The following is a 24,962-nucleotide window of genomic DNA, read 5'->3' as shown; positions in this document are numbered from 1 at the left end:
AGCACCAGGTGCAAATCATAAATACTTTAAAGTGCCACCACAGCTTTTTCGTGCACCCGGCAGAAAGGTGAAAATAAGGTGCATGCGTATGTTCAGCGTGTCACAAGATCCTGCCTCACTTGCAGAAATGTTCCTAAACTTTATGCAACATGCAGTTTATTGCACAAGAGCAACAAATTCTCTTTTCTTAATTTCCTCACAAAACTCAATATCCTAACGTATATAGGCTAAACTGTGCAACTGGTCAGTTTCTGTACATTGTACGGCGACACTAAACATTGCATATGGAAATTGCTGCAGAGCGCTTAAACGGCCATTTAAAACGGCCATTTCTGCTGACTTGCGTTTTGTTCTCTGGGAATTGATTTCTTTCTCTGTGCCCTTTTTTTCCTTGGGCCTCCATCTCTGCATTTATCTCTCGGGCTGCTGCAGGTCGAGCCGGCTGACGGCAGTTTCCGGGCTACAGATACTTACTGTACAGGTAGTCAGAGTGGAGTGAGTCAGGCTGAGACCCGAGGGACCACTCGGCTACCGGCACATTTACAGGAAGCGAGTGAGCGGGGCCACTAGGATAAAGATGCTGCATTCCCTCACTCAGCACTGTGGACCTGTTTGTAAATCCGCCCGTCCGTCTCACCGTTTGTCTGTTTGAGGCAAAGCGTCTTGTTCCATTTTTACTATTTACTTTCTCACACTCACAGCCCCCCCCCACCCCCCACCCTTCTGGATCCCACTGTTTGTCCCTGCCATAGTCATTGTCTCTTTATATCTTGCCATGCTGCAGCCTCTACGCTTGTAGATGAGATTGTCATGGTTACTGTGATCTCTTGTGGGGATGACAAAGAGGGTGAAAACCACAGGGAGGAGATAGACTTTGAAACCTATGGAGCATAGGATCTGGATATTGTACACATCCTGAATAAAAAAAGATCTGTATCACATATAAGTAAATTCAGTTCAGTTCCATTCATACAATTAAAGCCTAATGCTGATCCAAGCACTAGCACCAAACTTTATGCAACTGATGGCACATCTAGACTGTGAAGAAAGAAAGAAGAAACCCTATGCTGATGTTCAGCAGTGAAAGCACCATTTTTGCAATAGTTAACGGTCATTATGTAAAAAAATGAACATCCATAGTTATACTTTACCCTGCGACCCAGCTAAATATAGTGTAATTAACTGCTGTTGTGACTTAGTCATAGACAAAAGGGCTTTACCTGCATAAAGAGTGCAGCTATACAACACATTCTGACTATTTTAAATCAACTATTACTAATCACATTTTTCCTGTTCCTTTAGTTCATTTCTTTCCCTGATCTTTTGGTAGAAGAAAGGCAAATAAACTTTACTAATTGCATTTAAAAGTGACTTTAATTCATCCTTATATTTACCAGTTGCTTTATCTAAAGTAAAATCACACATAAACTGAGTCTTCTCTTAACCCAGGACAATGTGACGCTGTGTCCTGCACCGTCACTACCTCTGCTGCCTGAGTAGATTAAGTAGTCTATAGTCTTTAGTGAAATCCACACTAAATGCATCTCATTAATTGACCCCACTAATCAGTTTACTGACCTCCAGTTTACTTACCACAGCTAATCCCGGTCGACATCATACAATCTGAACACCAAACAGAGGCACGAATAAAGTCAAAAACTAGATTAAGGAGGAAAACAGAACTGGATACACACCCACACAAATACGCTACTTACACTAATCTTGGACACACACACACATCACAACTTTCAGAGATACTCCCAACAGCAACAAGTTCCCTCCCTGTAAGGGGCTCCATCAAGAGTTTGCGTTTGGCTCTGTCAGCAATAAATACCAATATGTTTTTAATTAAATTAAAAGATAAAGTAGCAAACATTTAGGTTGTCTCTCCAAAAAAAGTGAAACTGAGGATGCAAAGGAACTGAAAACAAGCGCAACAGAGAGAGAGGCGCCCATTAATAATAATAATAATAATAATAATAATAATGATGATGATAAATGAACAAAGAGAAAATCCAGTACAGCAATATTCATGTGATAAAAGAAATGGATTTAAACCTGGGAACAAAGTCGCTGACAAAAGTGCATCAAGGATAAAGAGCTGCAGGTGCATTACAGCTGAGGAACAGCAGCCATGGAGGTTATAACTGATGAAAACAATGACAAAAAGACAGCAAAAAACAAACAAACAAACAAGAGTGATGGAGAAGCTCACAGGTAGAGAGAGAGAGAAAGAGAGAGAGGTGATATGAAGAGACAGAGAGAGTGACAGAGTATATAGACGTGGTAAGAAGGTGAAGAGGCGACAGGAGAACAGCAGAGTTGTGTGGTACTCACTCCAAAAGTGACCGTCTTGACTGGCATGCCTGTTGGCCCTCCACTCTCTCCTTCTTTCTAATGTTTTCTGTTTCCTGCAAACGCACAGCTGTCTTTTCTGTTGCCCCCCGCGAGTGCTGCCGTACAGGGCACGCAGACCCCTGTCCAACGTAAACACCAACACACACACACACACACACTGCACATATACACACGCCCAGACACACACACTTGAGTAAGCATGGTGGGTGGAGAGAGTTGGGACGGTGGTGGTGGGGGGGACGGGCGCCTGTGGGTTTATCTCTGGAGGAATGCTGCCTGTATCTAAAGACACACATTTCACACGCAACCAATGACACACTCTCGCCATGTGTCGACAACCTGACTGATTATTATTTATTCTACTTTTTAAATGTCTCACTTATCTCTCTCTCTCTCTCATGATATGGAAAACACTCAAGTGGAATTATACTCATCATAAATGCCAGTGACAGAAAGTAAGAGAAAAATGCGATCTTTTTTCTAACTTTGCGACAAACTCCACTGCTTTTTGTTGCACCTCAAACTCTACCCCTTCTTCCCCGCGTCACACTCCGTCCGTCTCTGCACACCCTCTATGTTTTGTGACAGTCAGACAATCTTTTTTTTTCCTTCAGGCAACACCAGAATAACCTAGAGTGACTGTGGAGAATGGGCCCGTTTCAGTCTGTGAGGTGACTTACAGTGACAAAGCGCCCGGTGGAGGGTGGGGGGGTGGGAGAGGTGGTGGTGGTGTTGCTGCCTCTGCCCCGTGACAATGGGCCAGACACGCGGGGTGGGGGGAGAACGGAGGGGCCAGCCTCTGAAAAGGCCCTGCCTCTTTTAATAAAGCGTCTGTCATTCTGCGCTTGAAAAGGCCTCCTTTTCTCTCCCTCTCCCCTCCTCTCTCCCTCTCCCGGGCTAAATGCTGGGAAAAGCACATCGATGCCAAAACCATGCAGAGAGATAAATGCTTGTAGGAGAGGGGAAGAGGGGAAGAGAGGAGGGGAGGGGGGGCGTGTTGCAGAAAGAAGGCTACGCGCTACTTAGTGCCACTGGACCGTGACCTGGGCAAAAACATCACGTGGGACATCTCTGCTGTCCACAGTATTGAGCTTGGACAGTGACGAGAGCTCGGCTGCCAAAGAATGTGAGGCATGGGTGCGCGGACACTAATGTCCATGAAGACATGACAAATTATCCTGTGGTCTTCCATGAACTGGGAGCGCGAGTCCCAGACTACAGAGCACGGCTCTCCTCCTCCTCCTCAGCTCTGAAGAGAGGAAGGAAAACTTTGCAGGTTCTTAGACCTTCTTATGGAAGTGTTAGTGTTAAGTGAGTGACAAAGGGAGTTTTGCTCTGGAGGTGTTTGACACTTTCTCTGGAACTCTCTGCGAGTTAAGTAAACTGGTTGTTTTCACAAAGCGGGAAGTTTCTCTCTCCCTACCTTTAACCAAAAAAAAAAAAAAAGAGTTTAACGTGTATGATAAACTATAGTTGGAGGTGGGATTAAATGATTTGGGCAAAATACCTAATTTCGAGGTGATTTGGAATATAATCTGAGACAAGCGTCGGTTTAATATTCACTTTGAAATAGATTTTAAAAGTTATGTAGCATTATCAGGTGACACTGTACAATTATTAACTATTCTATTATCTAATGCAAAGATGAGAACTTAAATATATGAACTGTGTCCACCATTTGTGTAGGGTATTTTTTAATTTGCATACAGCATGGAACAATCAATACTAGAACAAATTGCAGTTTGTGCAGATTTTAAAACAGTACAGTCTGTTTGTTGTTGTTAGTTAGACTGTTTTAAAATGAAGTTTTGATTTGACGGCAATTTGTCTTGTAAGGTCTGTATTCACAGCGTTGCAGAGAAATAGAGGACAAAGGTTATTGAGGATAGTTTTGGTCACGTGCTGAACTCTTTCCAGTCGTGTGATGTCGTCAGTTAATCATCTAAATCTAAGGGAAACAGACTTTAAATGCTCAAAATTTTACTGAGTTGATTGAAACTCTTGTTTGAGAAGATAACACAAGGACAAAGCATCAGGTTTATGCAGACGGACTCGCTGGACGTCCCTCTACTGTAACTCTGTGCCAGCATGCTTTCTCGTATATTGTCCTGAACAGACAGGAGTCTCGCTGTCAGGGCCTCGGGCCCAGTGTGTTTTCAGGTCATTAGAAAAGTGTCAGTGCCACACTCCTGCTTTTTGTAACTGGGTTAATTTAAGTTTGGGACAGACATGCCCTCTGCATCCCGTGTCACACCCCTCTTGTTGGCAAGTTTAAGAGCTACAGCTGTCCAATGTGTGCTTGTGCTGCTTTATTGTCCCGATACTACAGGTGAAAAGGCAGGGGGAGGAATCATCTGGCCTCTCACTGCCTCCAACACGTGCTGATGAAGCAGATGAAGAAATAAATTCTGTGTTTAAGTGTCTAAATTAAAAAAAAAAGGACACCTGGGGTGAAAATCATTCGTCCAACACCTGCGCATTGACAAGCCCAGCAGGTCTGAGCTGAAGCTGCAGTATTTTCCAGCTTTGGTTGGTGCTTCCTGTACTGAACTGATAAAGTTCTCGGTTGGGAGAACAGGTGCAGATTTGTTAGTTTGATTGTTTAGTAAAGATTTAGGAGGAAAGCACGAGACGCTTTGTGCTTTTCTCATCCTGTCTTCAATGTCGGGTCAAAAGAATGTTAATAACAGCAGGTTTACAACAATATACACAACATGGAGGATGGGAAAGAGCAGTGGCGGAGACCATGATGCACATGGGAACATGATTAATATGGGCAATAAATAAATAAAGAATTACCAGGATAAAAATAACCGTATTGTGTGTATTTGTATGGTTTGTTTGAATGCTTGGCTTCTAAAGCAGGTCATGGATGTAGACATGTATGCAAGCGCACTTTGCATTACAGTAGTTACGTGAGGTTTTGTGCTATCAGGAAAAAAGCTAAAAACAGAAAGCTAAAAAGTCAGACATGCGGTTATTACGGTAATTTCACTCGTGCCGTTTTTCAGGAAGCCGGGGAATAAGCGTCTTTGTCGCCAGAGAGGAGAGAGTGGGGAGAATACCATTTTTTGACATAGACTCAAATATTTTTCATTGTAAATATAATTTATACTGTTCCAATGTTCACATGCAGTAAATTGTAAATAACTGCCAGATACTGGCGGTTATTCTGGACTTCTGGCACTTAGTCACAGGACATTTTCTGGTCATTTTCTGGTTAAAATAAGCACAAAAAAGTCCAGATTTTGAGGGTTAGGTGACAAAGGGTTAAACACAACCCCAAATAACCACTAAATGTTACTAATTTGGAATTCATAATGATGTTTGTTCAAAATAGTCTAAAGGCCCCCTTGTGGCATTGAGGTACTCCATAGCATTAGCCTGCAGCAGAGTATGGGCTGGGCCGGGCTGAATACTGCAGCCCTGGCACAAAACACACACACACTCTCTCTCACACACACTCACTCTCTCACATGCACACACGCAGGCCTGTCAATTGTCAGGTGCAGTTTAACTCAGCATTAAACACAGCAGTTGGGAAGGTTCAAAGATCACATGTCAGAGACGAGCAGCTACTGTATCGACTGGGCCACTTCCAGTACATCACCATGCATACGGCACACAAAAGAAGCCTCAACAAACGCACATCACATGTGCCTCAGCGCGACAAAGGCAGACTGACCTGTGGAAGACAAAAACGGCAGGTTAGAAAAGCTCAGACAAAGCAGCAAGAGCAGAAGAGATGAAGGCAATAGAGAGGAATGACAGCGGCAATACGCTTGTGCGCGGCCCAGCACACATTAATCTTCATAAGCGGAGAGATAGAAGCGTGGATATAAAGAGAGAAGGTGTGCAAGAGAGAGAGAGAGTGAAAGGCTCACTGAGAGAATCTGTCTTCACAACGCTGCACATCCCTCTTTCTCTGTGTGTGTGTGGATGGAATACCTGAGCACGAGCTCAGAACACCGGCTCCATAAATTTAAAAACAAGCGCTTTAACCATCACTCACAGCTGGGCTTGAGTCAGCATCGCAGGATCTGAGCAGCCAGACCATAATTCAATAAGTCGTGGTTATAAATGCATAAGTGGCCCAAGTGTCCGTACTTTCCTCAGACCTTATGTCCCGAAACTGCGAGATTTAAACTCCACGAGGACTTTAACCTGCCGGTGTTGAAGTGGGACATAATGTGACTCCACCATAAATCCTACAAACACAACCTCACCCTACTGTTTTATGATTAAATGTCATCTCTCTATGATGTCCAACGCTCTCAGGAACTCTGGTGCAAATCTGTGATGGGAGAAGAAACTCTCACGTACACAAAACTATTGCTGTATCGACGCATATCTGTATGACAGCAAAGAGTTAACTTTAAAGGAGATCAAACTGAACAATAAAGTCAGGTATATAATAGACATAGACAAATACAAATTATAAAATTGAGAATATTGTTTCTTAACATTATTCTCATATCTTATTTCAACCCAAACAAACTGAATGAGCTTGTAGGGGGGGATTGGATAGAAATGTAAGCAGGTTTATGTTTGATTATTGAAAATTATTATTGAAAGTGTCCAATTAACAATGAGCAGTGGGGATTGTGTAGCTTCCTCAGGGGTACCCTTGCCCTTGCAGGGACTCAAACCAGCAACCTTACAGTCACAAGCCAAGTTCCCTTACTACTTCGCCATTGCTGCCCCTGCCTTGTGTTAAAAAATGGCAGTAAAATCAGCCAGAAACTTTACATTATGTACAAATTTGCTCATGCCACAATATACACTGTAGGGTATATTGTGAATTGGCTCACAATAGTTTGTTATCTTTAAAATGTGAGTCCCCACGTATTGGGAAACACTTTTCTAGGCAATTTTGAAAATAAAATATTGTAATATTGGCCTGGCTGATGTATCGACTCTAATGTAGTTACCAAAGTGCAACATAAAGTCACTAAACTAAACAACAAATGTAATTAATATCAGCTTCTTTACAAGAACAAGTGTCATAAATAAACTCTGCTGGCAACTCTATATGTCACCCCAGTCTTTATAGAGTATATAGACCCACAGTAGATCATTACTATTTGTTTTTGGACACTGGCATTTCCAAGCATTAGTTTCTCCTCTCTTCAGCGCCGTCCGCGCCTCATTTCTCGCCATTAAGAGTGCGGAAGACGAGATGGATGGAAAGAGCAAAAGGTACAGGGCACAGCAAAGCGACGGGCGGACGCCTCGGCCTCGGCGGTAACTGCGATAATAAATAAATATCCTGTGCGCTTCACTGAGTGTGTGTGTGTGCACCGTATCTTCTTCCACAGTGTTTGCTGACGGTAAAAAAAAAAAGCATCTTCATCTGCACAGATTTGTTGAGTCAGATTCTGATTTCTCTCTCACTGCTTCCTCCTCCTCCTGCTCTCTCACTCTCACACACACACACACACACACACACACACTTCCTGTCATCATGTTATCTACATTGAAGCCGCAGACAGGGACCCATTCAGACATCACCATATGCACGGCTCTTCATTGGGGAAATAAACAAACACATTTGATGCATCTGCCGCGACGCTTTCCACTTCGATGGTAAATATTTGCCGCCTCGACGGACGGGCGCCGTACCTGAGATTGACACAGCGATAAATATTGTATATGAGCAATTAAAAGGAGACGCTCTCGTCAATCAGGGGCAGGGAAATCAAAAACAAGATGATAAAACTGACACCGAGTACTCAGCTGCCTCATCTGTCGCCTTAAATGTTGACTAACACAGACACACAGACCCAGACAAACACTCCCAGACAAAACCTGTTCACCTACAGTGCAGAACATGCAGGTGCAGAACACACACACACACACACACACACACTCGCTTGTTATCAGTGTTTGCATCTGGCAGCAACCCTTCATACACAGGCACAGAGTCGAGGCAGCGGTATACTCAAACTGAACACGGCCGTGCAACCTGTCGACCAAACATGTTTGCGTTTCAAGACACTTGGAAGTCGGCGGGAGAAGCTGGTCATCGGTGTGGGAACGTACAGTATAAACACTGGAAGAGGAACACGAGGAGCGGAGGCTTATTTTCACCTGCGTGCTGACCTGAGTTCAAGTCAAGATGAGCCTAAAAACATAGACATTTCTGTTAAACACTGGAAATACAGTAAAGTCAGAGAGTTACTGGATTATAAACTACAACTAAAGTTGTTTCCATCACATCTGATCTTTTCTTCACTCAGCTCGTGGTCGTGGAGAGCTGCACTGATATCCTACATCTCATAGTGTTTAAGGCCTAATGATGATAAGACTGCGTGACAGTAACCGAATATTAAAATACACTTTAAATTGTCTCGTTTTCTTCATAGACGGGACTTCACATTGACTCTCTATAGGAACATGAGCTTACTTCGGACTTGATTTATAACACCAGTAAACATTTTCTTGAGGAATTAATGATCTCAATGACTACTTTAAGGTCACTAAGTTATGATCCCATTTAGAGGAAAGCGGACGATAAAGCACGGCACATATAAGAGGACACCAGCGTGATTGGAGCCCGGGGTCAGGTGACATCTCGCAAAACCCGGAGGCTTCTGTTTTTATTTAGTCTATGGTTTAATCTAGTGTTAGTAAATTATCCTAGGGAGTCAATACAACAGTAAAATTATCTTTTTGTAGGTACAATGAGGACAGACGTTTGATTTCCGTGTTCTCCTCTGTGCTGCAACTTAAAAAGAAGCTTCCTGAGATTTTTTATAACTTGAGCAACTTGGTCTTTCTTCAGTTCTTCTTTAATTATTATTATTATTTTTTTTTACGATTGATAGATTTTACAACATTCGCATCTAGTCTAGTCTCCATCACTTGTAACTCATTGAGAGCAGGAATATGTTGAATAGTGTCCAGGACTGGAACCTCTTTGCCCTACAGTTTTGACACTTTTCCGACCACCACTTCTTTTGGAGTATACTTCCACCTCCATCATGCACGCTGCGCATTCACCTAAAAACACATGCACATGCATGCATGCATGCACATTGCTCGTCGCTCCGTTTCTCTCTTTCTCTCCCTCTGTCAGGTAAACACACAGGAAGGGGGGAAAACCCAAAACGTGTTATAGGATTGTGATGAAATGGGGGGGGGGGGGGAATCAGAATTGTGCTGGTTTAATTTTAAAGTGTCATGAGGGCTGATTTAGAGGTTTAAAATGTGGGAAACGGAACGCAAATGAACTAAAACACTGCTGAGTTAGGAAGAATAAGTAAAAATAGCATCAAATGATGTTGTGAGTTTGGTGACCGGGGAGTGTAGGAAAAGTCACAAAGGGGAAAAATGAAAAATATATATAAACGGCCAACTTAAATCCTTGAGTTAGCAGCTTAAAACTTGCAGGAAATGTTCACACACCTTCACATTTTTAGTGGATGTTGCTCTTCAACAACGCTAAGATATTTTTGTCACATCAGTGAACTGGACGAGATGATATTGACCCTGTACATTTCTAACTTTGAACACGATTCTGCTTTTTCTGAGGGGATTTTCAGCCCAGTGTTGTGAACCAGCACTGTAAACACAGTCCAGTAGGTGTGGTCTGTATTTATAAAGACATTTAGGTTACAGTTATTTTGCATGGCCTCATTTATCATATCCTTTTGTAGGTCATATTTTCCCCCCCGAGGCATCGCCACGGTGCAAAAAAAGCAAGAAAACATCACTTTCTAATTGGTCAGCAAGACGAGCAGAATGCTGCTCTCCTGTCTTCCACCTCAACATGGTATCGGGCCAACTGAGACATTATTACACGACTTTTGCAGTGTTGCACAATGGCAGCAGAGCCCCCATCTACCTTAATCCGGAATTCTGTGAAGCTGGTATCAATAACCCTGGGACAAAAAATGAGAGTTACACTATCTGAATACTCCGTGGCCTTTTCATATGTAAATGAAACTCTGCCCCCCCTAGCCGAAACAAATTACAGCCAACTGCTGGTGGCTGGACATGAATGGGCTTCCTAATGTAGTCTGCATCTACAGTGGGCCGGGGAGCAGCTGGAGAACAGAAACTGAGACGGAGGAGAGAATTTATGTGACAGTGCAGAGTGTGACAGTTTGCTTTTTTTCATATTGAGTCTGCCGTGCAGCCGCACTGTGACGAATGGGGCTTGGCTCTGTGAGCATCTGTCTCCAAGGACTCACTGAGGGGTAATTAGAGCTATGGGATGATAAGGGATATTCTCCACTATTAATGGTGGAAAAAAGGGGGCCGGGGCCTTTACACGGACCTCTGACATCTCACAACCGTGTGTGTGTTACGGGAGGGGGTGGGGAAGGATACGGCATTTGATGAAGCGATAGATTTTTGTGTAAATTAAGCCCTCGGGGGAAAGAGTCACGGTTTGTGTTCCCAGTTTGAGGAGTGGTGAGAGTTTCAATCACGAAGGTGGAGTGAACTTATGGTGTATTCACAGTTTTTATTTTTTAGTTAACTGCTGCAATCTCTGAACTCCTAATGTGATTTAAACCCTACCAAACAATTACATTTACACCAACTTCAAGCTGTAAGGTCCAGTGTTTAACATTAGGGAGGTTTTATTCATATAAAAATAATGTTTGTGCCTTAGGGCCTTACTATGTGGAGTTTGCATGTACTCTGGTTTCCCCCAAAAAGGTGCAGAATTTAACTGGACACTCTAAATTGAGTTTTGAATGTGGAGAATAAAGCGATAGATAATTATGAAGTATGCTCGTTTAAGTGTATAGTCACTTTAAGATAAAAAACATTGTTGGGTTTGTGCAGCCTTATAATAAGCCTTTTACATGTACTTCGGGCAGAGGCATTGCTCTATGAAAGCCCACATTAGTTCCCTGAGGTGTTGAGAAAGGTGTCCTGCATTTGATGCACTGCTCAGTCTCACCATTAGATGTCACTGATTCTTAATTGCTGCAACGTTAACAAAAGCTAATGTTAAACTGACCCGTTTGTTGTAAACATCTATCACTGTTTAACTTGGGGAAAAACGTACGGGGCTAACACTTTACATTCAAACAGTAATAACTGACATTTACCATTGTCAGTGGTAATTTAGAGATGGTAAATGGTAAACTGGGTCATCATATATAATACTGTGCTTAGCCACTGGCACAACTACAGTCTATGTGTGCCATGAATGCATCCAAAGGAAAGCTGTATTTATATCAGTGTGTTTGTCTTTATAAGCAGTTTTATCAACCAGAGAGACAACCATATGGTTCTAGAGTCTTGGAGATGAGTTTTTATGTCATAATGAATGAAGTAACACAGGGAAGAAGTTACATGTCAGTTGTATCACACACAGACACATTACTACTTTAATGTAGCTTATTAGACGTGTCAGTTGTGAAAATGATACTAAGAAGTGTAAATAAAAGAACCTTCATATAGATACATCTATAATGTTGGACTCATACATATGTCTTAGTGCTATCAGAGGTTTGTAGATTTCCTGATGTTGCAAAAGTGATGCCTACTGTGTCTGTCATTTTTCGGTCCACTTTGTCTAACAAAAACATTGGTAACTTGTCCGAGAGCTTCATTTGAACCTCAAACTGTTGCACCTCATGTAAATACTCTCTGTGTGCTACTCTAATTCAAATCTTTGTACTCATAACTTAACAGAACCTAGTTGACTGTTTTGTGTTTGCTGACATATGCTCTGTGTGCCTTGAATTGGCCCATGGGGACAAATAAAGTTTCTGGAGATTGAAATTGAATTATTTCCATAACATCATTTTTATTATGTTATGCTGATGCTTGGAAAGTTGAACATTTTCCCAACTTCTGCTGCGCACAACATGACCAAAGAGAAGCAACAGACCCACGATGCACGATGCTGCTCCATTCAAAGTGAACGAAGCAGTTTATATCTTGACTTCTAGTTTCAAACGCCACTCACTGTATCTGCTATGACTGTGAGCTGTGAACACTGATCTGTTTAGCAGTGAGGGATTATTAGCACTACTGCAGGCCATATTATTTAGCTTTACTTAACTTATTCTGGTTTTCTCTGATATAGTGATTGGATACAATATTTTGAATTAAAACCTTTTGATAAATTGCCATTGTTTTGCCCTAAGAAGTAGGGTTACAAGAAGAGGTTGAAGACACTACCTTGTTAAGGTAGAAGACACCGTGTTGTAGGATTTTCTGCTGCTGTTGTTTTCCACTGCTGTGTTGGCTTAGGGCCAGTGAGGTGGACTGGGTTTCTCGAGCCGATCTATCACTGCACCACTTCTTCTCCCTGGGGGACAAAGTGTGTTTGCTATCGCCATATTTCCTTCACAGGAATGACACAGGACCACCTCTGTTTACGGCTGTTATTGGTGAAGCAGTTTGGAAACTTTGAAAGGTTGGATTTGTGCCTCTAATGCCACCGGAAATGACTTATCGTCATTGTAAAAGGATGGTGTTTACTGTCCTGACAGATAAATGAAATGTAAACCTTTACCCATTCATTCTAAACGGGAAAAGAAAACTCAAAACAAAAAGGAAAAAACATGATTGCTCAGTGCACAGTCATGAGCATCACTGTGGGAAAGACAGTACTCCATATTGTTGTGTGTTGGTCCATCAATTACGGTTCACATACGCATCCACTTGCCTTTTATTGTATGTGTAACAGTCACTCAGAGTGTTCAACCTGTCTCTTTTGGTAATTATTTTTCAATGGTTGCTCCATTGTTTGGGAGCAATATGGAGAGTTGCTTTAGGAATTTGACAACGGGCGCAAACGGGAGCTAGGATTTGAGGGGAAATCATCAGGCGGTAGGTAGAGTCGTCTAGAACAAGTTCGCCAGCAGCCATATTGCACTTAGATGATCTCTCCTCCATGAGAATATAATGAGAGGTAACGGATTCAAGATCATCCGTCAGATAGGTGCAATAAAACCTTTGGCAAACGTATCCAAGACTGTTTCAACTGATAAAAACCACAAGCACAGAAACATGACAAAACAGCCACAATACACAACACTGACACATCAGAGGCAGGCGCAGACGGAGAGAACCACAACATTTTACAGCACCGCACAGCGGAACCACAACAGACAATACACAAACACAGACAGACACACAAACACAAACACAGACACAGACACTGATACACCAATTACAGCCATGCAAGGACAGAAACAAAGCATGCACTCAAACACAGTAAGAGTCTGAGCCCCCAACCCCACACACACACACACTCATTTCTCAGTCTTTCACTGTTGCTCACCCACGTTAAAACACACACACGCTTTGACTTAATCCCACACATGAACACAGTGGTACACATGACAAGCATACTTTATAAACCAGAAGAACCCACAGGAAAAATACGTGGACTAGTGTCTGTTAACACTACTGTTATCCTGTGCAGTGTGAAATACGTTGTGTGGCAGTTTGAGGAAAAGCGCAAATGTCCATGAAACTTGTATCGTGAGTCTACGTAAATGATGTCAGGGCTAGATTTTGCCGGTGGACTCTTGCCATGTAATATGCTGCTTGTCAACAATAACTTCAGAGGAACCACAGACACTGATATCGATGTGAATATAAATACGGATACACACTCAGGTTATGTATATATACATAAATATAAATGTGTGTAACTAAAACAACAACAAAAAGGAAAAAGCAAAGAAAAAACAACAACAACCACCACCACCAAATGAAAAGAACTCAAATTGGCGAGTTAGTACAATACATCGAGCACGGACAGGAACAAAGAAAAAGCTCTAGCCTTGAATCCCATGAAACCTGACTGAATCAGCTCACAGCACAACAGCAACACTAGAAGGTCAAAGGAACCAGAAACTACAATACCATAAGCAACACACCACAAAAACAAGAGGTAATAAAGATAAAAAACAACAACAGTGACACAAACTTCAAGTGACAGATACAGAATGGTCATAAATACAGAATATATATATATATACATATAGATATATATAGAGATATAGAAATAGGAAAAGCCAGATATACGTGTTGCTGATATTTACTTCATCATCATAGTGCCATACTCCTTGGCCATCCGGCATCTCAGAGCTCACACTACTGTCCTGATCGATTAGCCAGCGATGCACGGCGTGGGCCTAAAAGGACATACGACATAAAAACAGAGCCCAGTTAATCGCAACAGTAAGAAGCAGCAAGATGGAGAGATAGAATAGGAAGGGCAGAGGGGGAGAGAGAGAGGAGAGCGACAAGAAGAGTGGACAGGGGAAATAAATGGCAAGGAAATGAGAAGGTTTTAAAGACGAACAGGTGAACATTTCTGAGATAAAAGGAGGTGGAGGAGCGAGGAGGGAGGGGCAGGAGGAGGTACCACCGCATCCTGACCCACCGTACCGCGATCCCACCTGGCGTGTAGAACCCACCCTCTCCCTCCCACCACAAAAAAAAGTAGAGGAAAATCCCCCCCTGCATGAAAGAGGTCAGGTTTGGATGAGTGCTATGAGTAGTGGATGAGAACATCACACATACAGTGTCGACCGCTGGCCGACGCCACACTGATGATGTGATGGAGGACGATCTGGTGTTGATGGTTTGTGGCTCACAGATGAGTAACTGTAACTGTAGTGGAGCGAGTCCTTCACATCGCGCTTGTGCAAGTGGCGTGAGGGCACGAAAATGTAGTAGTGTAGCCTACTTACTTACCCAGAAATCACATTTAGACACACAGAATATCATCTTCAACATCACAGGACAAAGACTTTCACAGTCACACATAGTCTAAGTAAGAGAGAATGAGAGACAGACGACTCCAACTCAACTGTTTTCAAGCTGTTCGTGGATGAACAGTTTTAAAAAGTCACAATCTCCAATCTATGAAAGTGCCCAAAGTACGAAGTGTACTGATTTTCAGCACCTAATACATGGAACAAATTACAATCTGAACTTCACATTCAAGCCCTCATTTCATTGAATGAGTTCAAAGCTCTAAATTTAATTTCGGCTGTTTTTAAATGTAATTATGCTGCTGCCCTCTTGGCCAGATCTTTTGACCTCAATATGGGACCAACCTGGTTCAATAAAGGTTCAATAATAGGAATAGGAAAAATAAAACAGCCAACCAAAGGCTGTGAACTCCAGACAAGAACCAGATCACAACTGCCTCCTCTCAGCGAATCAGACCAGCAATAAACAAGCGTCACCCAAAACTCCCCCTGCAGACAGACTTACAGACAGACAGACAGACAGACAACAGAGAAAGACAGACAGTCATAAAGCAAGTCTGGTCAGACTCTCTCAGCTCTGATTCAGATCAAAACAACTACAATAGCCAAGCGTAGTCTCGGTCACCCTCACACACACACGTACACATTTGTCACGTCAGCACCAAAAACAACAAACCGCAGCTGCTTCTGTGTCACTCGCTGCCTTCACCGCAGCAGAATCACTTCACTTCGTCAATTTTTGCACCGAGAAAAAAAAAAATCGCAGAACTTCCAGGGAGTAATAATTAACTTGTCACGTCCGCGACGGCGCATTCGCCGTCTGCATTACGCCATCAATTTTGTGTGCTTGCGTTTTTAGTTTTTAAGATGCAGCGATGCGAGCTGTCATAAGTTTAGCGCTGCACAACACAACATTTATTTTACACCCAGGGACCGTTTAGCACATGAACTGATGACTGAGGGACAAAAAGTGTCGACTGCTTCTAACGTAAATAAATACAAGAGTACAGATACAGAACATGAGGATATTTTTATAAAGATTAAAACACATTTGTACTTGTGAATCCTACCGAGTGCTGCAGTGAGTAATGTTTAAATATAAATGAATGACTCGAGCCTTTGCCAAATGAGTTCACTCAAAGCTGATTAAGGCTCCACATAACACTGTGTGTTTCTCAGTATAGCGGGTTGTTGACACTTTGTTTCTCCCAGTGACACTCCTGCACTAAGTGATTAGTTTTATATCAAAACAACAGTGAACTAGAACAGTGACACTGCAACAAGTTGAAGTATGAAGAAAAATGGTAAGAAGAGCCCACGGAAAGTTTTAGAAGTGGATTAAATTGTTGAAAAAAGGAACTTTGACTGGATAACCGATTCCTGAGTGGTCTTGATGCTGATCAGCTACACATAAGCAATGTAAAGTCACATAATGTGTTTCCATTATAGTCACAAAGTACAATTGCTCCCTGCAGATGTTCTCGCTTATGAAATTTAGTCTCGTGACATCCCTTTTTTCTCGCAAAATCTAAAATCTCACTAAAAATGTTTTAGTGATATTTCAGAATTTGTGGGTTTTTCCATTACCAGTTTTTATTGCGGTATTTCGAGTTTTGTGCATTTCTAGGGCTAATGGAAACACAGGAGGGACGATAGCAGTTACACACTAGAGCAGGGGTCTCAAACTCAAATGACCTTGGAGGCTACCAAGTATCCAGTCTGGTCAGGAGATGAACAGAAAAGGCAATTATTCAATCATATCAAGATACTCCATCATTGATATCACAACAGAAATATCTGTAATGATCGATATTTCAGAGAAGCTCCAAATATAAGTCTGTGTTGATATGAAATGATACATCATTCACAATAAAAATGTATTTATGACGCAAATTCTATCTTTTAAAACAGAAATAGCTCCTTTATAACTTTATTTTAAGTGGTGGGCCACATGAAATCGATCGGAGGGCTGCATGTGGCCCACAGGCCTCAGGTTTGACACCTCTGCACTAGAGCTTTACGTAAGAAGCGAGGAAGAGATTAGAAATATGTCTCTAAAATGTTTCCAACACTTCAGAAGACATTTGATTCCACATTCACAAGGTCTTCGGTAAATCACAAGGGGAGACAGGGTTCGTTTGTTCTTTTTGTCAGGTGATGTGTGACGTGAGCGCAAACGCATGCGGTGGTCAACACATCGCACACATCGCAGAGAAGTGGAGGACGACGCATGGAAACAGAGGGAGTCACCGCAAGGGTACAGTGAATCAGACAGAGACAGCAGAGGCCACAGCATCTGCTAGGATGTCCTAAAATAGACTAAACAAGCTGCTGAAGGGGACAACTTAAATGTACAACAGTGGATCTGCTGCATTTGCTCATCTTTTTTAACTGGGATTTGCACTTTGCGTGACCTTCATCTGTGAGAACTGTCGGTAGTAACGCTGCCCGTGCGTGTGGCTCTCTGGAGTTTGTGCACGTTTATACGTGCTGCACTGCGGCGTCAGGAGAGAGTTTGCGGTGAGTTACAGAGCGTGTCAGCTTAAAAGAATAATTGGATTAAGTAGCAGACGGCCAGTGATGACAGGCAGAGAGGAGTGAAGAGGTGGAGGAGGAGGGGGTGGAAAGAGGGTGAGGCAGAGGGGGAGCGAGAGGTGCTGATAAGAGCCATAACAGGCCATTTTCTGTGGAGCCTCCTGGAGCAACTAGGCAGTGAATGGACTCAAACCGTAACATTGCAGATTAAAGGGGATAAAAGGATAAGAGTCGTCTTCTCTGGACAACTAACTAGCAGACTCTTGGCATTTGGGGAGCAAGTGAGCAGCATAAAACAACCAATGTGTGACATGTACGGCAGGGAAAGAAAAGGACACAGCATTTTGCCCTTCCTCGTGGCCTCCTGAGTAGGTCTACTGTTATCCCTCCACATTCTTCACAGTGTCACCGAAGACAGAGAGACAGAGCAGCACAAGCCAAAGAGTCTCATATCAAACACAGCAGAGAGAGAGAAGAGGAAGAATGATAGGAGAGTCATCCACTGAGAACAGGGCACCACTGAAACATCACATAACAAGGGTGTCTAGGTGTTTCATTCGTCACAAGCGTCATTAGTTGAATCCTGATGTATGATCGTTTCTGCAGGAGCAGGGGAATTAACCCAAGGGAGAAAGTTGCACTTACTGGACAAGAAACAAAATCCCTTAGAGAAAAAAACATAAAAAGGGGTGATGGGGACAGAAAAAAGTAAATCAGGGTGTGAATTATAATCTGATGTTTGTGGGGGTCTCTAAAAAGCAGCCCTCATTATATGTTGTAGTTTTGTTGTAAAACATGTTTCTTTCAATCTGATTATCTTGTTTCTGTAAATTATACACCATACATTGTTTGTGATTAAAATAATAATAAAAAGTGTTTTTCGGTTATATTTTAACAACCCCCACAGATGTACAATTTTACGACCTTCATGGGAGCCCAACCCCTTTTTACGGGAGCTCAGCTCCCATTGGCTCCCCGTTTAATTTGAACCCAGCAGTAAATGGCCTGTCGTGTTGCTGCTGCTACAGAACAATATGACCCTTTTTTATTTCCTTTTTTTATGAGGTTATAGACTTTTCACTTTTCATTCTTAAATCATTTTCTTTAAAACAACCTCGAGATCATTCAACAAATCAAGAAAAACTGTAAATAGTGCGAAACATATGTGCAAAGGGAGACAAACGGCCGTTACTGATACTTAAGGGGATTTTTTTATTCCCCCCCCCCCCCCAACTGATATTTGATGCTTATTGATCATTCATTTAAATAAATGACCAGTGCGTTGCCTATACTATTGACATTATCATTGTTCTTATTATGATATGTGGAATACTACAGTTTATAATTGGTCGAGCTACTGGCTTTCACTGAAAGGAGGAGCGGTGTGCATAGAGCTTTCATTAGAGTAAGTGCTCCACAGGGAGAGGAGAGCTCTGTGTTGCTCAGTGGATCTGCACTGCCTCAATAACTCACACTCCCCTCTCCGTGAAAACAGAGGTAGCCGCGATATACAAATGCCAGGATTACCGTCAAAGCACCTTTTTCAAAACACCTATTCATCAGTCCGGTTTATTTTCGTCCAACTGTGTGTGTGTCCACTCCTCTCTCGATTGTCCTCTTTCACGTCCATTATCGTCAAACCTCAAGTAATCAAGCTTTCATGTCATGAGTCAAACTAGGCCAACCCCAGGCCGGGTTCTTTGTAAAAGGCTGACACAGTATGTAAACTAAATGGACAAGTACTAAATAATTCAAGTCCTGAGGGGGGGGGAAAAAAAATATACAACAAGATAGCATCTTCTCTGAGAGAGAGCAAGAGCGCTCTCTTCTTAATATCACACCTGATTTAACAGGTCTCCAGGTCTCATTTCAATACGGCTTCACTGAACACATCAGGAAAGCATGGGGGATGTTTGCTGAATGTGAGGGTGATTAAAGAGGAGAAATATGCTCACATGGAGTACAAGACCTGAAAGAGGTCAGAGTTAAACGTCCAGTTCAAATAACGATAAAAAACTAAATATGTGGCTGCAATGATTATTCTTAATCGGCTTTAGTGTTTTTTAAAATGTGAATATTTTCTGGTTTCTTTGCTCCATATGACAAATAAGTCATTAAAACTAAATATAATTATAGTGGAACGTGGAACAGGACGCTGACTGGAACAGGTAAACAGATTAGCAGAGTCACAGATAATAATCCACAAAACTACGAAGAAAACTCATTGGGGTTAAATACCCTGAGGAATCAGCTGTGATGAACAAGACACAGGTGAAACAGGTTGGGTAATCACAGTAAAGTACAGTCAAGTAAAGTGCACGCAGGCAAGGGACGAAAAGGACTTCAAAATAAGAGGGGAACTTTCACAATAAAATGACATTGACAACGGAACATGACATGGGTGAGAGATCAGCACTACATACACAAGGTATATGTAGATCAGACACAAAATGTCCTGTTTTGGAAATAATTCATTCAGACTCATCTAAAATGTTATGTTTGAGTTTGACTAAATCAGAAACACACAGCCACAACAGTAAAACCCGTTACCAGTGTTTTTAAGTTGTGGCTGATCGCGGTGGAACAGTGAAGAGATGACACAGTGAGAATGAAGATGAGAGTTCTCCAGTTCACAGCCTGATCAATAATGCATGACAGAGAGCTGCCAGCTCAGTGTCCAGCAGCAGCAGCAGCAGCTTTAGACTGTATATGAAAATGAAAAGTCATCTAGTTTGAAAAGTGAAGCGCAGGAAGTAGGAAAGAAGAAGGCAGTAAGCCACCAGGGGGCAACAGGCGGAGGAAAAAAAAGGACGGTTCACTCAGCGACGTAAATCAGGAAGTGAAATATATTGAACAGCCGCCAGGGGGCGACTCCAATGCTCGCAAAAAGAAGTCCACGTCTATGGGAAAATGAGCCGAATTGTAATTTAATTTGTAACATTTTACAATGAATTGTACATGTTTTTTTGCTCCCTTTCTGCTCGAGTGCCAACGTGTTTGGGGTTAGGGTTGTACAGACAATTGGAAACTGGCCGGGCGCATTTTTGTGAGGAATGAATCACTGGCTTCAGCTGTTCTTTAATAGCACATGGTGTCAATATTGTAATTATGCACCCCTCACGATCCTCATCTGGAGGATCAAGTGGTAGAAGATGGATGGATGTTTGGAGGGAAACAAATAAAGTATAGCACCAGTTGAGAGACTCGCACTGGGTACCAGGGTGACAGCTGGCGTGGTCCAATAGCTGCTGGGTTGCAGGTGATGTTTCAAAAGTTCCTTTTGCAACTGAAAGACTTTGACAATTTTATATACAGCCCGTGGCAGCAACCAGCCTGAGCTTCATCAGAATCTGGAGCCAGAGGTGGAACCACCAGCTGGGATAAAAAATGATGTTGCAGCCACCTCCACTTTTCACCTTGACCTTTTCTCTCGTTCACTCTCTGACTAACTCTCCATCTGGCTTCATGTTAGTCACTCTCTGCATGTTCAGTACGACTGAGCATGTGCAGCTCATCTTCTTCATCCTTCACTGTCAACTTCACATTTACCTGCATCTCCACTCATCTTCATTAAGCCTGCGAACCACACTGGAGGATTTTCAAATCTGAAAAACATGGGCGACCACAGACACGACAAAATTTGTGACCGATTTTCAATGTTTAAATCCTAAGAAAGGCACAGACTAGACGATCCAGTCAAGACGCAGGAACACACGGGAGGAGATTCAAAGGATTTGGGATCTCAGAGAAACTCACGTTATTTAACGTGACTTCGGAATGTAAACATGGAGGCGGACTGTCCGCTCACACTACAGGATAATTTGGTCAGATAATCTCTTTAAGCCATTTTAAAATCAGAAGGCACCCATGATCTGTGTGTGGGACAGGATTTAGCAGTGAACAGCCACTGATAACACACAGCACACTCATGCTCCATGCAGCTCCAAACAGTAGACGGACACAGCATCTACCAAGGGGCAAAAAACATTCTGTAACTAGAAATTCAGTTTATCTATTATGGTTGGCTGTGTTATATATTACTCAGTCTTGTAATGTTGTATTCATTCCTAATCTAATGATGAAATTGTGACCTTAAAGGTGCAGTGTGTAACATTTATGCTGCTTTTATCGGGAGAAAATAAATCTAATGTTTGTATTAAGTGTTAACTGCTTTAAAAGAAACACTGTCTAGTTTAAGCACGAATTAGCCTTTTATATGAACTTTGGCCACCATCTTGCGCCACCATGATTTTGAGTTTATGATTTTGAAGCACAAGCTTACTACGAAAACAAAGACAGGCTCCACCGACATAAAGCGATGCATAAACCAACAACTAGGAAACAGCAGTGAAAGTGAGGGAATAGAAGAGTATACAAAGGCTACGATAGTTCCCTGATGGACTTGGGAAAAAGAGGCGTGAGCACCATTACTGTTAAGGATGCATGATATTATCGGCAAAAATGTATTATCAGATATTGGCAAACACTCAAAGATCTGCCGATATGACTTAAAAACTAAACAAGTAGGGTGAAAAAGCTGCTACCTCGTTGACTTCTATGCTAGCGCCCCCTACAGCTATTATTTTTTCGATGCTTTTTTATTTCGCACAATAAAGATATTTTATATCCGCATCTGCTGCGACATGAGTATGAAAAATATTAAGTTAATTTCACTACAGAAAAAGACTAAATGACCTCTGCAGTTGGACAAAAGAAAGACGTATATATCGGTAATCGGCCAAGGACTCCCAATATCTAACTAAATATATGGAAAAGAGTAACATGTGTAGATACTCGGCAGCATATTTGCTTAACACCAGACTTCACCATAGATTATAACAGGGGCCAATGTCCTGCACTGCATTACATATTCAAGAGCTCCTGTTATTCAGTCACTTCCTCGCCTTATTCTGTCACCATCTCATGCTCAGAGCCTGTGGAGGAGGTCAGTGGTCATTAAAGCAGAGAGATTAACCTCACGGCTCACACAGGATAGAGCGCTTTGATGTTCACTGCGGCAAAGAACAAGTACAAGCTCCTCTGTTCCCCGGCTCTGTTTGCCCTCTTTTTTCTTCCCCCCCCATGGAATACCTATATTGTCCTGGGACACAACACTGAGTATTCTGTTTTCACTAAAGAGGGTTTAGAGGAGCTGCTAATGACATAGGTTAACTTTATGCAAGAAAATTAACAGGACATTTTTTTTTCTCTTAAGTGCTCTTAAGAAGAACAGTAGATGAAAGAGAAGAAGAAACTTTTTTGTTTACTGTCGCTGAACTCTGACATGACATGGTGTGAAAAATGTTTTCATGTTTCAGTGTTTCAGAGTACGAGGGTGAGGGAAACCAGTTTCAAATTTCTTTATGTGTTTTATCAATGACATTTAGGTGCAGCCCCCCCCCCCCCCCCCTTCCATTTTTTCTACTATTTCCATAGAAAAGTGCTCCAGACTACTTTTTTCCATTACCATAATAAAACACATGCATGAAAAAACAGATGAACTCAAAGAGACAGCGCAGCCAAAAACCTGGATTTGAGGGGCTTATGTTCATCTTTCTTTCTTGTCATCTATTCTTTTATGATGCTCTTTTCTTTTTCGCTCAGAGAAATGGAAAGAGACATGCCTTTTCTTTCACCCGGTGCCTCATTATGGTGCTTTTCAGGTCTGCTCTTTTGTACGGGGGCCAGCGTAGAGCCGCGCACATGGCATTACAGAGCAGCCGGTGGATTATACGTCAACGATTCGGCAGAACCGCCAAAACCAGACTCGCAAACGCACCCCGCCACACGTAGCGTGAGCGTTGCATGCTTTAATCAGCGTGGCGAAAGAGCCATGCCCAAAATAAAAACCCAACAGGAACAGCTGCTGTATATCGCAAATATCAGTGGGGACAATACATCTAGGTCTTGAAACCAGGGCACTACTATCACACTACTGGACGAAATGTGTTACAGTCCACTGATAATCAGTGCGCAGGGTGTAGTGGGGCAAACACTGAGCTCCATGTCTGCAAACTGCAAACGCCAATAAGATTAGTCGTGTCGAGGTGACACAAGTAATCGTTTTGTCACTGAAGAGCCCGAGGTCATCATCTGCTTTAGAAAAACACTCACCCAACATGTGTCTGTGCCTCACATTAGACCTGTAATAATACACGGGCAAACAATACGAGCTGGTACAAAAGGTGTGAGAAATGATTCTGACAAACACTGAATAAAAAAACAGGCCTGATGGAGAACGGATTAAAAGATTAGGGCTGAAAGGTTTGTGACAAATATCTAACTGCAATTTTTATTTGTTTTGTTGACATAGTCGGTGATACAATTTGCAATATAAACCTTGTAGGTCAAGCTTCAGTTCAATAGTTACTGTTTTAGATTTGTAATAAGACATGCTATCAAAAAATATTAACACATTTTGCGCTAATGCAACTCAAACTTTTTTTTGACATTTATGGATTGGATTTTTTAAATGGGTGCAGAACACAGAACAATAAAAAACACATGCATTTAACTAAAAACGAAATTAAATTACAACTGAAATTAAGCTTTTTAGCCTTAATACAAACAAAAACACAGGGTGTGGGAGTTTACAGGGTCATATAGATTGTCCTAACTATTTATATACTTATAATTTCATGCATTGTGTGTGTTATAATTCTGATTTTCAACTAACATCTGAGGTAATGAGGGATTAATGGGCCGCACCTGCAGCAGAAGCTGAATGACTTTCCTGTCGTCCTATATCACAACGGAAGAATGTTTATGTTTGTATCATGACGTATGTATGGCAGCAAACTGTACAGTGTATATGTATCACAGTGCAGAGCAGTTGGCAGAAGAGAGTGTGAGGTTGTGCTGGTCATCTATCACAGCTGTACTCTCACTCTCTGCCATTTCCTCCTGGGACAGAAAAACTGAAGCCTCCTCTAACATGAATACATGGTGCTGTGGTAATAAACCACTGCACCATTCACACCTGTATGTAAATGTTTATAAATGTATGTATACAAACACCCTGGAGATGTAAACCTGCACATATAAAGATTGACCAACAATTGAAGAAGTTTGTAGTTTTCTTATTCCAAGTATTGTAGTTTTATCAGAGTAATACTATGAGTGTAATACTACCAGGGTTTTTTTTACCTTCCCTGTTTAAACAATCAAAGTTACCCACAATCTCACCTGAACGACAGTTTGGTTTGAGATTCACAAGGCTAATATTAGCTGATGTAGCCTAAAGCTGCTATCCTATAATAACTGAACTGATGGGCGGAATTTTATTCATATATTTTTTCCCCCTCCAGTAGATGGCACCCTAGGCGACCGCCTATAGCCTATGTCTAGAGCTGGCCCTAGTTGCCAGAT

The 24,962-nt window shown here is 42.0% G+C and overlaps 1 protein-coding gene across 22 annotated transcripts in view; it reads right to left on the bottom strand.

Moving 5' to 3' along the window:
- Nucleotides 1-24,962, bottom strand: part of LOC131463863 (ankyrin-1-like) — a 103,495-nt gene that overhangs the window by 39,667 nt on the left and 38,866 nt on the right. For 16 of the 22 annotated variants that reach the window (XM_058635929.1, XM_058635931.1, XM_058635928.1 and 13 more), the window contains one exon: nt 14,382-14,474. The exons of 3 other annotated variants lie outside the window; for them this stretch is intronic. In XM_058635929.1, the coding sequence (XP_058491912.1) occupies nt 14,382-14,474 (93 nt within the window). Of the gene's footprint in view, nt 1-1,593; nt 1,750-2,337; nt 2,523-14,381; nt 14,475-24,962 lie in introns of those variants that run through there. 3 more of the 22 variants (XM_058635941.1, XM_058635942.1, XM_058635944.1) reach the window with 3 other exon arrangements.

The sequence above is a fragment of the Solea solea genome, chromosome 8, assembly GCF_958295425.1.
Source record: "Solea solea chromosome 8, fSolSol10.1, whole genome shotgun sequence".
NCBI classification, from domain to species: Eukaryota; Metazoa; Chordata; class Actinopteri; order Pleuronectiformes; family Soleidae; genus Solea; species Solea solea.
The sequence above is the reverse complement of the archived record's forward strand: the minus strand, read 5'-3'. Positions and strand labels throughout refer to the sequence as shown.